At 42.3% G+C, this 13,934-nt stretch overlaps 1 protein-coding gene across 5 annotated transcripts in view; it reads left to right on the plus strand.

The window, feature by feature from the left end:
* Positions 1 to 13,934, plus strand: part of UGGT2 (UDP-glucose glycoprotein glucosyltransferase 2) — a 302,913-nt gene that overhangs the window by 55,800 nt on the left and 233,179 nt on the right. For all 5 annotated transcript variants that reach the window (XR_010597726.1, XR_010597727.1, XM_065581050.1 and 2 more), the window contains one exon: positions 2,180 to 2,280. Coding sequence is in view for 3 of the 5 variants with exons in the window: in XM_065581050.1 (XP_065437122.1) it covers positions 2,180 to 2,280 (101 nt within the window). In the remaining 2 variants the exon portion in view is untranslated. The remainder of the gene's footprint in view (positions 1 to 2,179; positions 2,281 to 13,934) is intronic.

Genomic DNA, 13,934 nt, shown 5'->3' on the forward strand with positions numbered 1-13,934 from the left:
TTTTGTTTTGACATGGCTGTCAATATGCCACCAGTAATTTACTCTATAATTATTGCACCTGCTAACTGTTCAAATTCACATGACTTAGATTCATTAAGTAGGACTTTATTCTAATGATTAATGGTTCCCTGTGGTAGCTTATAAAGAAAATATGTCCTGCACAAGTGACATTTTTAACTAAGATACAGTATTCTTGAAATTTCTGAATGATGTAATCTAGTACTCTATATTCTCCTTCATGCTCCTGTTGGAATCAGTTGTAGATTGGAAGTACCTCAGGACAGATGTGTGGAGGAGATCACTTTCCTGGATCTATGTTTAATGTCTCTTGCGTCCAGGAAAATTTGGAAATACTGCAGCTTTCTTCATCAATTTTCTGCAAGGCTCCCTTCTAGACTAAAGGATTCAGGTGCCTTCATTTGCACCATTATTGTTGGAGATTTAGTTTATTTCTGGTATCATGTAATGAAGGATGAAATGAACTGATAAAAATTTTTATTTCATTTCCCATCTTGTGACATGGTAAGGATTACAAGAAGTTAATACCCTTGTTACGTAACTGGGGTCAGTATCCATCAACTTCAGTAAGTATTTTATAATTAGTTTGGTTCTGTTTGCTGTGATATTAAAAAGCTGAACTAATTGCTGAACAACTTTTAAAGTTAGGAATTCCATTGACAGAATGGGCCAAATGCTATTCTCACACTTGAAACAGGTTCCACTAAAGTTAGTGTCAGTCTCTCTGTCCTCCTCTCTATCTACTTTTATCTAAAGGCTTGTCTACACAGCAAGTTACTGTGCTGCAAGCCAGAATGTAAATCTACAGCACACCAGCTTGTTGTGTAGACAAGTCATAAATATTTATAATGTGCTTATCATTGCTGTGTTTGAACATTGCCAAAATGATCAAAAAATACAATAAGTATTGTGACGTGCTGTAAAAGGGGTGTACATGTGTTTGGAGAACAGAATTTCTCTTTAATTGGTGGAATTTGTGAGGGCTTAGACTCAACTTGATGGCATTTCTCTGTTTGGATATAATGTAATAACTTTTGAACCCCCTGTCCAATCAATTCATGCATTTCAGGGAATGTTCTAGACATCAGTGGGTAGAACCCTATTGATTTTGTTTTTTTAAAAAAGAGAAAATGAGGGGCACCACAGAGCTGCTGGCATGTGGGAAGGGGTATCATACAGAACTCCTGGCAGGGGGAAATGGGGGACCTGGTATGAGGTGGAATACAAGAGCATATAGGCCCTCGGATAGGGGTGGGAATTGGGTAACCTACCATACAGGGGAGTAGGGGGCACATAGAGCTGCCTCTGACATGTAGAGAGAAGAGGAGAATAGTGGGGAAGGAAGAAATATGGGGAACACAGTGGTCCTGGAATTGAGGGGGATGGCCTATGGCATGCAGAGGGAAAGAGGGAATGGGAGGCACACAGAGTCCCTAACATGAATGGGGAAAAATGGGGGGAGGAATGGGGAATGCACAGAGGCCCTGTCATGGGGAGGGAAGTTGCAGGGAGTCCCTGAAACAGAGGGCGATAGGAGGATGTCACTCAGGGAGCTTCTGAGTATGAATGGAGGAATGCAAGGAACCCCTGGTCTATGAAATAAGATCAGGCTGCAGAAGCAACAAAGTGTGTGACCTTCTAATATATAATAAATGTTGGGAGATGACTATGGTGAAAATAGTTTAAGAACATGTGCAAAATACAACCCTTATGTAACTCCATGGAAGTCAGTTGAGTTACTCATGGATGCACATGGCCCCATGTTTGCATTAAATCCTCTAAATTTGTGAGCATTTTGCCAGACTCTTAATACACTTAATGCAAAATTCATTTAATATACAATACCAATTTGTCTATTTGTTAGAAACCTAAATTAGGTTAAAATAATCTATCAATTTATTTAGGGTCTCTTCTAGAGAATTACTGAGTAATTGCAGTTCTCCTTGAAATCATGAATAGAAGCTGTGGGTGTTTAGCATTTTCAAGATGAGGCCCTTAAATTGTGGCCTCATTCATAAATCCTAATCTCTGCTTATAGAAGTGAACTAGAAGTGTTAAATTCTTGTTTGTTATCTTAAATACAGAAGCAAGATAAAACCATAAACAGTTTTGTATGTGATGGAGGGAGGTAATTAGATTTTTTTTTAATGTTTTGATCTAGACAGATGTATCCTGACCTTAAAGATAATCTGAAGGAGTTCAGAAAACACCTAATTGAAAGTACTAATAATTTGGAACCTTTGAAGATCTGGGAGCTGCAAGGTATATATTTAGTATGCTATGTTCGTTTGTTTGTGAGTTGATACTCATTTTGTTTAATTCTTCTTTGCTGTATTGGTGATTATAAAAACTATAACAAAAACTACTTTTATTCTTCAAGTGCTTGTCCCTATGTGTAATGGACTTTAGGTTGCACATGCATTCCAGGACCTGGAGATATTTCCCTAGCAGTGTCCATCTGGTCCATGCCTACACCTCTGCCACCTCAGGCTCTGTACCAGGGAAATGAAGGGAGCTGCTGGTCTGCAATAAGGTTCCTCCTTACTGCTCTTGGGATCTTCAAGGTTCATGCTGACTTTGTAGCATTTCTCTGTAAATAGTTTTATTATTTTATAGTTAATTAGTTATGAGATAGTTATATGGGTTTGGTTCCCTAATTCTTGGAACCACCCATCCAGCGTTGGGAGTGGTATCTGTATATGTTTGTGCACACACCCAATCACCCCAACCCTGGTTCTGTTCATTTGCGGGAGAGTATGCCTATGACCCCCAGCTTTAAAAGTTGTATCAAGGGTCACAAGCCCTTCCAGATCACATACTATCAGGATGCGTGTGTACTGCCTGGGGAAAACTAATGTTCCTTCTAGGTGGAGGATGTTCATGTCATTCTGGAGTAGAACCAAGCAGCTGAGTGGGTTATGATTCTGAAGGTTCCTTCATGAAGGCAGGAAAAACCTGTGGCTGAGAAGCGCCCTTGCCTGAAGAAGGTAGGAGTAGCTCCTCTTCTCTGGTCCGGGGCAGTTCTAAGACTTCCACCTCTCGTCCCCCGGCTCCAAGTGATTCAGGAGAGCAAAGCAAGGGCAGGCAGGAAGAAGGGAGACATAAACATTCCCACTAGCACAATATGGAAAATTCCCTTCCAAGCCCTCTAAGAAGAGGCAGAAGTCCCCATCCTGTACCAGGTCATCAGGGAACTTCATGTTCTGGAGCGGGACCATCTGGTACTTGGAGGGACTGAACCAGGGCTTCTTCAAAGGGCAAAACTCCACCACTCTCCAGTACTGGGACTGATACCTTGGCACACAAGTCAACCACATGGTCACCGCCAGATCTGGCACACTCTACTGAACAGCTTGAGTCAAGGAAATGACCCCATCTATTCTGGCTTGTGTCTTGGCACCAGATGACCTCATGGTGCTCCAGGAATTGGAGCACCAGTATTCTCTAGAGCATAGTGCCTGGTACCAATCTCTGTGCAGAACCCCTCTCCATCTCGGTCTTCCAGTAAGGGGGGAACCAGACTGTTACTGGTACTGTTGATGAGTAGAGGCAAGTCATCACCGCCTATTCCAGTACCGAGAGCTCTCCCATTGAACCAAGGATCCAAATCCTCTGAGTAAGAAGAGGGCTGTGGGAGACACCCGTCCCCAGAATATGCTCCAAGGGATCCCTTGAGGTTATTGAGCCCAGTCAGACTGTCCGGAATCTCCAGGATCTCATGCTGATATCTTGCCCTGGACTAAGAGGCTATGAGATTCCACAGTGGTAGTACTGGGGCCCAGAAGATCCGTCAGAATACTGCCAAATGTACCCATGTTGTGGGACTTGGGACCCAAGGAGATCCAGGGTTCCCAGAGATGGGGAAGAGCATCTTCGCTTCCTCAAGAGGTACAGCAATAGCAGCATGAGGAAGAGGAACAACAGGAACAGAAGGATACCTAACCAGTGACCTTGTCCTCCCCTTCTCCATGTGATGCCCTGATGAGCCAGACCTTCCAAACTTAAAAGGGTGACAGTCATTACAGATCTCCCTGGAAGAGGGGAAGCCCTGCACAGATTGCTGGACATCTTGCATAGCTCGGCACTTCGATTAACAAGGCCATGCTTCAAACCACCAAGACACTTTTCCACCAATATCCATGTGGACTGAAAGAGGTATTTCAAATCTGTGCAGGGGTCAGAGTAGCCCCCTTAGCCACCTCCCAACTCTTTGATAGTGTTAGTGGCCACCAAATACAGCAGACTGAGACAGGCCAGGTCTGTGCTGCTTGAGAAATAAGTGAAGAGGCTAGACCTCGTTGGGAGAAAGATATATTCCTTAGCCTCCCTGAAGTTTCAGGTCTCAAACTGCCGAGTGTTGAAGATCATATGGTTTTACTATCTAACACAAATTAGCAGGTTTCACCTATAAGGTGTCCCAGGACATTAGAGACCAGTCCCAGATCCTGATTGACATGGGAAAGCTGTTGGCTAGATTGGCCCTGCAGGCAGAAAGGCTCATGGTCACAGAGGTGGCAATGAAATGTTCTTCATGGCTCTCTTCTTCAGGAACCCAAAGGAAGTACAAACAGTGGAGGACCTTCTGTTTTAGTGCACCAAACTGTTTAGCACAAAGATGAATGAATCTCTCCATTCATTGAAAGACTCCTAAGCCATGCATTGATCACTGGGTATTTACACACCTGCAATTAAAAGAAAATCTAGTAAACCACGGTTTAGACAGAGACAGTCCCACTGGCTTTTTATTCCCAATGGCAGTATGAACCACCACACAAGCATCTAAGGGTGAATAGGAAGGGTGCTGAATAGCAGTCGTCCTTCACTTCCCAACCAATGCCACCTCCGAAATAGGCATTTTGATTGGACATTCAAGAGACGCACATCAGCTGTGTCAACAGCTCTAGACAACCCCTCTCCTCTTTCCCCTCTGTTTGGAGGCCAACTTTCCCAATACCTATCTGCCTGGACAGAAATCACGATGGACAGATGAATACTAGATGGCCTTTCTTTGGGATAAGCCATCCAGTTCTCTTTCCTTCCCAAGCCCCTCTCCTGCTCCCCATCCTCCTTTGGGGACTCCACTCACAAGAGAATCTTACTGCAGCCGGTAGAGTCACTTCTTAAACTAGGAGTGGTAGAACTAGTACCTCAGGTAAAAGGGATTCTACTCAAGGTACTTCCTCATCCCCAAAAAGACTCATTCTGAACCTGAGGGAACTAAACAAGTTCATCCACTACCTAAATTTCAGAATGGTGACCGTGAATGCAATTATTCCTTCTTTAGATCCAGAAAATTGGTTCACGGCCCTCAATCTCAAAGACACCTACTTTCATGTGAACATGCATTTGGCACACCTAAGATTCCTGAGGTTTGTGTTGAACAATGCTACAACTACAGGATTCTCTCCTTGGGACTCTTGACAGTGCTCAGAATATTTACCACTGTTGGTAGTGGCAGCTCACAGTTGCTGACAAGAGGCGATGGTATATACCCTTACTTAGACATTTGGCTCTAAAAGGAACAATCTTACCAGGAAACATGAGGAGCAACCACCATGCTTGTAGGCCTATTCAAGGGGCTGGGTTTCAGAGTGAACCTGGAGAAGTCCACCCTGAAAATCACACAATCGATAGAATTTATTGGGGTGAGGCTGGACGGCCAGAACATACTTACTAGACAATCGCTTCCTCTCCATTATCGGACTCATACAGCACTTCCTGATGAGCCCCAGGACGTCCTTAAGGTCCTGCCTGACACTGTTGGGTTATATAGATGCAAGCAGCTTTGAGTCCCCATTTTCAAAGCTTCATCTCAAATGTCTGAGAACTTGGTTATGGACCATGTACACCACGGGCAAGCACAGTCTTGACTTGCTAGTCATGGTTCTCCAGAGGATCTTAATCTCCCTTATTTGTTGGGAGGACAGATTTCACCAGCATGGGGGTGCTGTGGCCATGGATGCATCCCTTGTAGTTGGGGAGCCCACATGGAGAGACAGGTAATGCAGTCTGTGTTCCACAACATGTTGGAACTGAGAGCAGTCAGGCTGGCCTGTGAGCAATCCCTTTCCCACATCTGCAGTCCAGTTATTATTGGACAACATGATGGAAGTCTACATCAACAAGCAACGAGGAGAATGCTTCTCACAGCTTTGTGGAGGCCATTGCCCTTTGGAACTGATGCATACCTATGCTGATTATTTTGACTACCATCCATCTGCTAGGAATCCAAAACATCCTGGCAGACTCTCTAAGCAGACATTTCTCCACAGAACACAAGTGGGAGCTGCATGACCCAACTCTACAGGAAGTGTTACGGATATGGGGTCTCCCATCCACAGAACTCTTTGCATCACATGTGTATAACAAGTGCAAGGAGTTCTGCTTCAGAGTTGACTGTAGCCCAGGGTCTTTGGGCAAAGCTTTTCTCATACAATGGTTGGGAGCCCTGAGATATGCATTCTCCTGCTTCCCTTATTACCATGGATACTGAGCAAAATCAGACTGGACAAGGTGCAAATCATTTTCATAACAGTGAGTTGAACCTAACAGTTCTGGTATTCTATGTTATTGCACCTATCAGCCCAATCTCCTCTTTGCCTCTCTTTGATGCAACAGCTTTTACCTCAGGAGAAGGGGAGGACTTACCACCCTAACCCAACCATGCTTTGCCCGAGGGCATGACATTTGTCTGGATGTCAGAATTAGAAAGGGCCTACTCAGCTGATTTCTCGGCTATCCTAGGCAGAAGAAAAAAGAATTCTACCAGGAAAGGTTACGCAACAAAGTAGAAAAGGTTTTTGTTTTGGTGTGACCTATGAGGAATTTCCCTTTTACCAGTCAAAGATTCTGGATGTGCTGGACTAACTATTATCCTTAAAATTCATGAGACTGCCTCTTAGTTCTCTAAGGACACCTGGTGGCCATTAGCACATCATCTGCCAGTAGACGCCAACTCTGTATTTTCTCACCCAGTCATTTCCTGTTTCCCGAAGTGTATAATTAAGAGTCTTAGCTTTTCTGCCAAAACCTGGGACTTGAACCTAAGCCTCTCTTTTAGCTTCTGGTAACCTGATCTCTGCTACAGCTTTCTATGAAGATAGCAGTTTTGGTTGTAAACCATTGTCTGGAAGGGTTGGGAGCTAGGGGTGCTCATGGTAGATCCATACAGTTTTCCACACAGATGAGGCATTTTTAACAGTGAGAGTAATTAACCATTGGAATAATTTATCTAGAGTTGTGGTGCATTCTCCAACATTGATCATTTTAAAATCAAGATTGGGAGCTTTGCTAAAAGATATGCTCCAGGAGTTATTGAGGAAGTTGTGCTATGCAAGAGGTCAGAGTGAGGATCATGATGGTCCCTTCTGGCCTTGGAATCTATGAATCCATGAAATTGCATCCAAAGTTCATCCAGAAGGTGGTGCTGAACTTTCTTATCAACCATAGTATCCATTTAACAATGTTCTACCCTACTGAAATGCAGTTTGAATTGAATTATAAATCATTGTAGAACTGTGGTTTTCCCTCTTACTGTTTCTAATAATATTGAGCAGGAGTAGGTCAGAGGTAGTGTCATTGTAACATATAATCTATTACTTTTATCACACTTATCATATGTTAAGAATGTGAGAAGTTGACTGTAAAGCTTAGAGAAGATAATAATTTTTTACATATGATTGTAAAGTTTATACAATAGGGGTGTGTGTGTGTGTGATGATGATAGGTGATCACTCGTGACAGAGTATGATCATCTTCCATGGGAGTTATGGGTTCTCAGGTGGCTAATAAGACCAATCCTTGAACCACAAGTTCTATTACAATGAGGGCAGATGTTTTCAGACTCAGCAGGAGGCTGTTGACCATGACTGGAGACCAGTCTCTTCTTTCTCCTGCGCTTTTTGTCCTCTTCAGCGTGTCAGTGAGCAAGTTCAAAATGCAGGGGACCATCATTTAGGACTTCACTCCATTTTAAGTGATCCTGGGCAAGTGTCTCCCAAGTATCAATGTCGATATTACCTTTTTTTAGGTTCTCCTTCAGCAAGTCCTTATAACGCTTCCGTTGTCCACCCATGTTATGTACCCATCTTTCAGCTGAGAGAACAGGATCTGTTTTGGGAGGTGATGGTCTGGCATCTGGACAACATGACCAGTCCAGCGGAATTGCTGACAGATGATCATTGCCTCGATACTGATGGTCTTTGCCTCTTCCAGAACAAATGGTGCGCCTGTCTTCCCATTTGATCTTCAGAATCTTACAAAGGCAGCGTTGATGGTGCCTCTCGAAGGACTTTCAAGTGGTGTCTATAGGTTGTCCAAGTTTTGGACCCATACAACAGTGTTGGGAGAATAACAGCTTGATAAACAAGGAGCTTGGTGTCTGTTCGATTGTCATGATCTTCAAAGACCCTGTGCCGTAAACGAGAAAAAGCTACACTGGCACAGCTCAGGCCATGTTGAATTTCTGCATCAATATCTGCCTTGGATGAAAGATGACTTCCAAGATAGAGGAAATGATCGACATTCTCCAGTGCCACTCCATTGATTTTGATAGATGGGGCATAGATGAGATACCTCATTTGGAGAGGGTTGATTGAGCATTTTAGTCTTCTTGATATTAAGAGTGAGACCAAGATATGCGTAAGCATCAGCAAACATATTCAAGATAGTTTGAAGATCTTTCTCAGAGCCGGCAAAGATTGCGTTGTCATCAGCATACTGAAGTTCCACAATAGATGTTGTGGAAATCTTACTCTTGGCTTTCACCCTGCTAAGTCTGAACAGCTTTCCATTCTGTAAGTGATTTCAACGCCAGCTGTAAACTTCCCAGCAATTAGATAAAGAATGATGGCAATAAAAACCACAAACATGGTTGGAGCGATGATACAGCCCTGTTTGACTCCTGTGTGTACTTTGAAAGGTTCACTCTGAGAGCCAGTGCTGCTCAGAACTGTCACTTTCATGTTATCATGAAGCAATTTTAGGACATTGATGTATTTATCAGGACATCCAATCTTAGAAAGTACAGTCCAGAGGGCATGGTGATTCTCTGAGTCAAAGGCTTAGTTAGATCAATAAAAGCCAGGTACAGTAGTCCATTTTGCTCCTGACACTTTTCTTGCAGCTGCCGTGCTGTGAAGATCTTATCCACAGTTCCACAACATGGTCGGAAACCACTCTCTGACTTCGGTAAAATTTCTTCTGACAGGCAGAAGGCGGGTTGCAAGGATCCGCGCCAGAATTTTGCCTGCAACGGCTAGGCGGGAGATACCACGATAATTTCCACAATCCACTTTATCCCCTTTCGTGAAGAGGGTGACAATCAAGGCATCCTCATTTTACTGGGTATCTCTTGGCTTTCACCCTGCTAAGTCTGAACAGCTTTCCATTCTGTAAGTGATTTCAACGCCAGCTATAAACTTCCCAGCAATTAGATAAAGAATAATGGCAATAAAAACCACAAACATGGTTGGAGCGATGATACAGCCCTATTTGACTCCTGTGTGTACTTTGAAAGGTATCCAGATTTTAAGGATAAGCATGTAAAGCTGCTGAATTAGCTCTGGTCCACCATTTTAAAAGATTTCAGCAGGGATCCCATCTAGACCTGCTGCCTTGTTGTTCTTCATCTGCATGGTGGCACTGTGTACCTCATACAAATTGGGAGGGTCTCCAAGTTCGTCCCTAAATGGTCTTTGCGGGATTTGCTCAAGGACTTCATCTACAACCATAGAATTAAGGTTAAGGAGATCTTCAAAATGTTCTTTCCAGTGAGAATTGATGGCGTTGTTGTCCTTCAGAAGTGTGGTTCCGTCCTTAGAGTGAAGAGGATTCATACCATGACAAATTGGCCCATGAACAGCCTTGGTGGCACTAAAGAAACCACATTTATTGTGGATGTCCGCGAGATGTTGGCGTTCTTGTACTTTCTCGGTCCACCATTTGTTCTTAAGTTACGGGGTGTGTGTGTGTGTGTGTGTGTGTGTACAATATGCTTTATATAATAGCTGATAAATGATCTTTTACTACAGTGATAACAAGTTTAACTGTTTATTGTTTGTAAATATGCCCAGATTTAAAACAAACAACACCCTAAATGCAAAAAGCTTATCTTCTTCAACTGTAATATCAGTCTCTAACTGTGTAAAATTTGGGCCAAAAGGAAATGGGGTGGGGGAAGGGAGAGGATTAGTGAGCAAGAGAAAGGAGTGTTTTTGAATGGAAATAATTTCTTTACTCTGAACTTTAGTGTTTACTGCCGTGAATGCTAGAATGACAGCCCTGTAGAGAACTATAGTTGCTTGATAAAATTGGAGTATATTAAATATAAATGATATCACGTTTTGGCAGATAAAGGTCTCAAGCCGTTTGGTAAACAGGGATTTTGCTGATCTTTGTGAGTGGGTAAAGGCTTTGAAAAGGTTACATTCCAGGTTCAAACTTTGTAGCACAGTGAAGATAAGGCCAGCTGGCCCAGCTAGCTTATATTCTACTCTCCAAAGCCTTTTTCCCAGCGTGGAGGTTACCCATCCACATATTGACCAACTCAAACCCTGCTTTGTTTTTTAGCTCTGCAAGATGGCAGCACATAGCAGCTAGATGATAGGATAATATTCTTGTTTAACTGAAGTGAGGAACAAACAAATAGGAGAAGGAATTAAACCCAGGTCTCTCATATAAAGTTGCAGAGCATTGCTACTAAGCAAGAATTAAATCCTGTTGTAATAGTTACAGGGCTAGCTGCCCTTCTGTCCACTTTATGATCTCTCTGAGCGTATTTCTTCAGGTGTTAGGCCTCATGTGTTTACCTAACCTAGAGTGGAATTTTGCAGTTCTCCCTCTCTCTCTACTGGACTGGGCACTGGGCTACAGTACCTTGTATCAAACATTCTTATCCAGAAGGTCCAACTGAGTTCGGGTACCTGCTACTTTTCCCTTTGTGAATCTGTGACCAATGATATATAGTGATCAGGCAGCCTTCTTATAACCAAAGTATTGTTTATTTTAACAGTAGAGAGAAAAGATTTTAAAGCAATCTACATGCATGTCTATCTCACCTATTCAGACTAACTTCTTCAGATACACCTGAGGTATTGTGTGTCTGAGGCATGGTCTATACTACACGCTTAGATTGACATAAGCTGCCTGGAAGTGGAAGTGTCTTCACTTAAATTTGGCTCCTGCCGACGTAAGTGCCTCTCTATTCCAGTTTAGTAACACCACCTCCCCGAGCAGCATAGAATCTTGGTCAATGTACATAGGTTGACACAGTGTCAGTGTAGACGCTCTGTTGCTTACATCAATTCTTACTGGCCTTCAGGTGCTGTCTCACAATTCACCGCACTGACAATACAGTTGATACAAGTGCTCCTGGTGAGGACATGCACCACTGACACAAGGAGCCACAAGTGAGTAAATAACTGTGGTGGCTGTATGCTGATGAGTAAGTTAGGTCAACATAATTTTGTAGTGTAGACATGGCATCAGTCTAGTTCCCCTGAACAGATACCTTCCTCATTTGAAAGCATGTTCTTTCTTTAGTCAGCCAAGATTCTGTTGATACCTTGTGTTTACAGGCCTTTACCTGTCCTTGCTCAAAAGAGTCTTTTAGGTTAGCTGGAGGCAAGGCAAACTCTTCAAAGCTAATAGTCCTGACATTATTCCTTAATAACTCTCAAATGTTTGTGGAGAGATGGGGCTTATCATAAGTTATTCTCACCCTTCCTGCCTGTTTTCCCAGACATACTCCTGTTGTATTAAACCAATATATTCATACAGAAAATATCTCAATAACCAGGCCAACATACAGTATTAATAAATTATGACAGAGTAGCTCTAAATCCATCACATCTGCTGTATAAAATCTGTCATAATAAAGTTATTTAAGAATGGAAAATTAGTAAGAGCAGACATTGTTCTTTCCGGGAAGCAACAAAGCTTAAACGTCAAGCACTATTATCTTAACACCCATCAAAGAATTAGTTAGGCATATGCCTGCTTAGCCATTATAATCTGAGAGAATTTTAAATTAATAAATCTATCTGTTTTCACGTTAATAGCACTTGCCCCGTCAATTACTTGTTAGGATTCCCATAATATGTTCAATTCAGGATACATTTACAGTAGGAAAACATTGTTTTAGTTTATTTACGTGTTAGCTTAATAGGAAGTAGAACATTTGTTGTGGGTTGTTTCAGGAAAAGAGTATTGTGGAGAAGTGTGCTTACTTAATAAAAGAGCTGTCCTATTTAGACCATTGTATTTCAAATTATGATTCTCCATTAAGGCTCAGAGATTGGGCAGCAGAAGGTGGTGTTAAAGAAACATACTGAAGAAAAATAAATGGTTTCTTATTTACTCAGCCCACACTGTTGGAAATAACCTAGAAACCTTAGAGACTGAAAAGAAGGATATTTTGCTTTCCCTTCTTGTCAGTAATCTCTGGAAATTCTTCACATCTTGGATGTTAAGAGCATAATTCCTTAATTATAGATAAGAGAGAGGAGGAACCCCACGTTGTTTAAAAGTGGTTGTTGAGTATCTAAATCTAAAATGTTTCTGTTGTAAAATAACTGACCCATAGCTCTGAGTCTAGTCTTCCCTCATAGTTCAAATATTGTGTCCTGATTCCCAGAAGAGACATGTGGATTGTTTCTAATTGGGTAAGAGGGAATGATGTAAGACTAATTATTATTATTCCGCTATCCCATATGGAAAACATTGGTCTGATGCAGGATGTATACATACTTAATGAGACATTTGATGTCTGGTGGGAACATTAAAGGATGTCAAAATCTGATTATGTATGCTCCATTTTTCACAGTTAGTAACACTAATCAGGTATCAGGGGGTAGCCGTGTTAGTCTGAATCTGTAAAAAGCAACAGAGGGTCCTGTGGCACCTTTGAGACTAACAGAAGTATTGGGAGCATAAGCATCTGAAGAAGTGAGGTTCTTACCCACGAAAGCTTATGCTCCCAATACTTCTGTTAGTGCCACAGGACCCTCTGTTGCTTTTAACACTAATCAGTAACTCAGATTCTTTCCAATTCCATATGGTTTTATTTCTTCTGGTTTATTATCTGTGGCTATTAATTTGTACACAAAACAGGTGAATATTTTTAATGGTGCTGTATGAAATGAATTCTAGAGGTACTAATTAATGAAAGCTTTGGTGTGCATTCAGCATTCATTGGTCTGAAACGGGGGATTTTTTGTTTTTGTTTTTTTTACTGCCCCAGTGGAAATCTAAGTTTTTCTTTGAGTGATTGCATACGTCCTTTCCACTGTATGTGTTTGTCCAGTGCATAGTAGTCTGAGAATTTTTAACCTTAGTAGTACCCATCAGGACGGCCTCTGCGCCCTTTGCTGTCTCCTGCACATGCATAAAGACCCAAGCTGCCCCTAATCTCCCCTTCCTATTGCCCATGATGGTTGTTGGAGCTCCCCTGTCCTTGTTTCTGCAAGTATTTTCTCAAAACCTGTAAATAGTACCTAGGAATTTGTTAGTTACTTGGTTAGTAAAAAAAATTGGTTTTTGTTGTTTTGTATCGTTCTGGCACCCAGTTTGGGCATCGGCCCCACGACTGGTGATAGGCTGCACTCTTTGGGTTTCAGTTTCTGCCATTCTTGCGATAAGGCAATGCTTAATAGTGACCCTCACCCCAGCTGTCTTAGGTGCTTGGGGGAGGCTCATGTTAGCAAGAAGTGTGGTATTTGTCAAGGCTTTAAGCCCCATTCTAAAAAAAGGACAGGGCAGCCAAATTAAAATATCTGCTGATGGAATCGGTGCTACGTCTTCCATCTGAACTGTCTACCTCAGTCTGGGTACTGAGCATCCCAGAATCTACCATTTATCTCTGGAACTACCAGTATCGAGAGGCAGCTCGGTGTCACTGGTACTGAAGAAGAGACACC

This window comes from Chrysemys picta, chromosome 1, assembly GCF_011386835.1.
Source record: "Chrysemys picta bellii isolate R12L10 chromosome 1, ASM1138683v2, whole genome shotgun sequence".
NCBI classification, from domain to species: domain Eukaryota; kingdom Metazoa; phylum Chordata; order Testudines; family Emydidae; genus Chrysemys; species Chrysemys picta.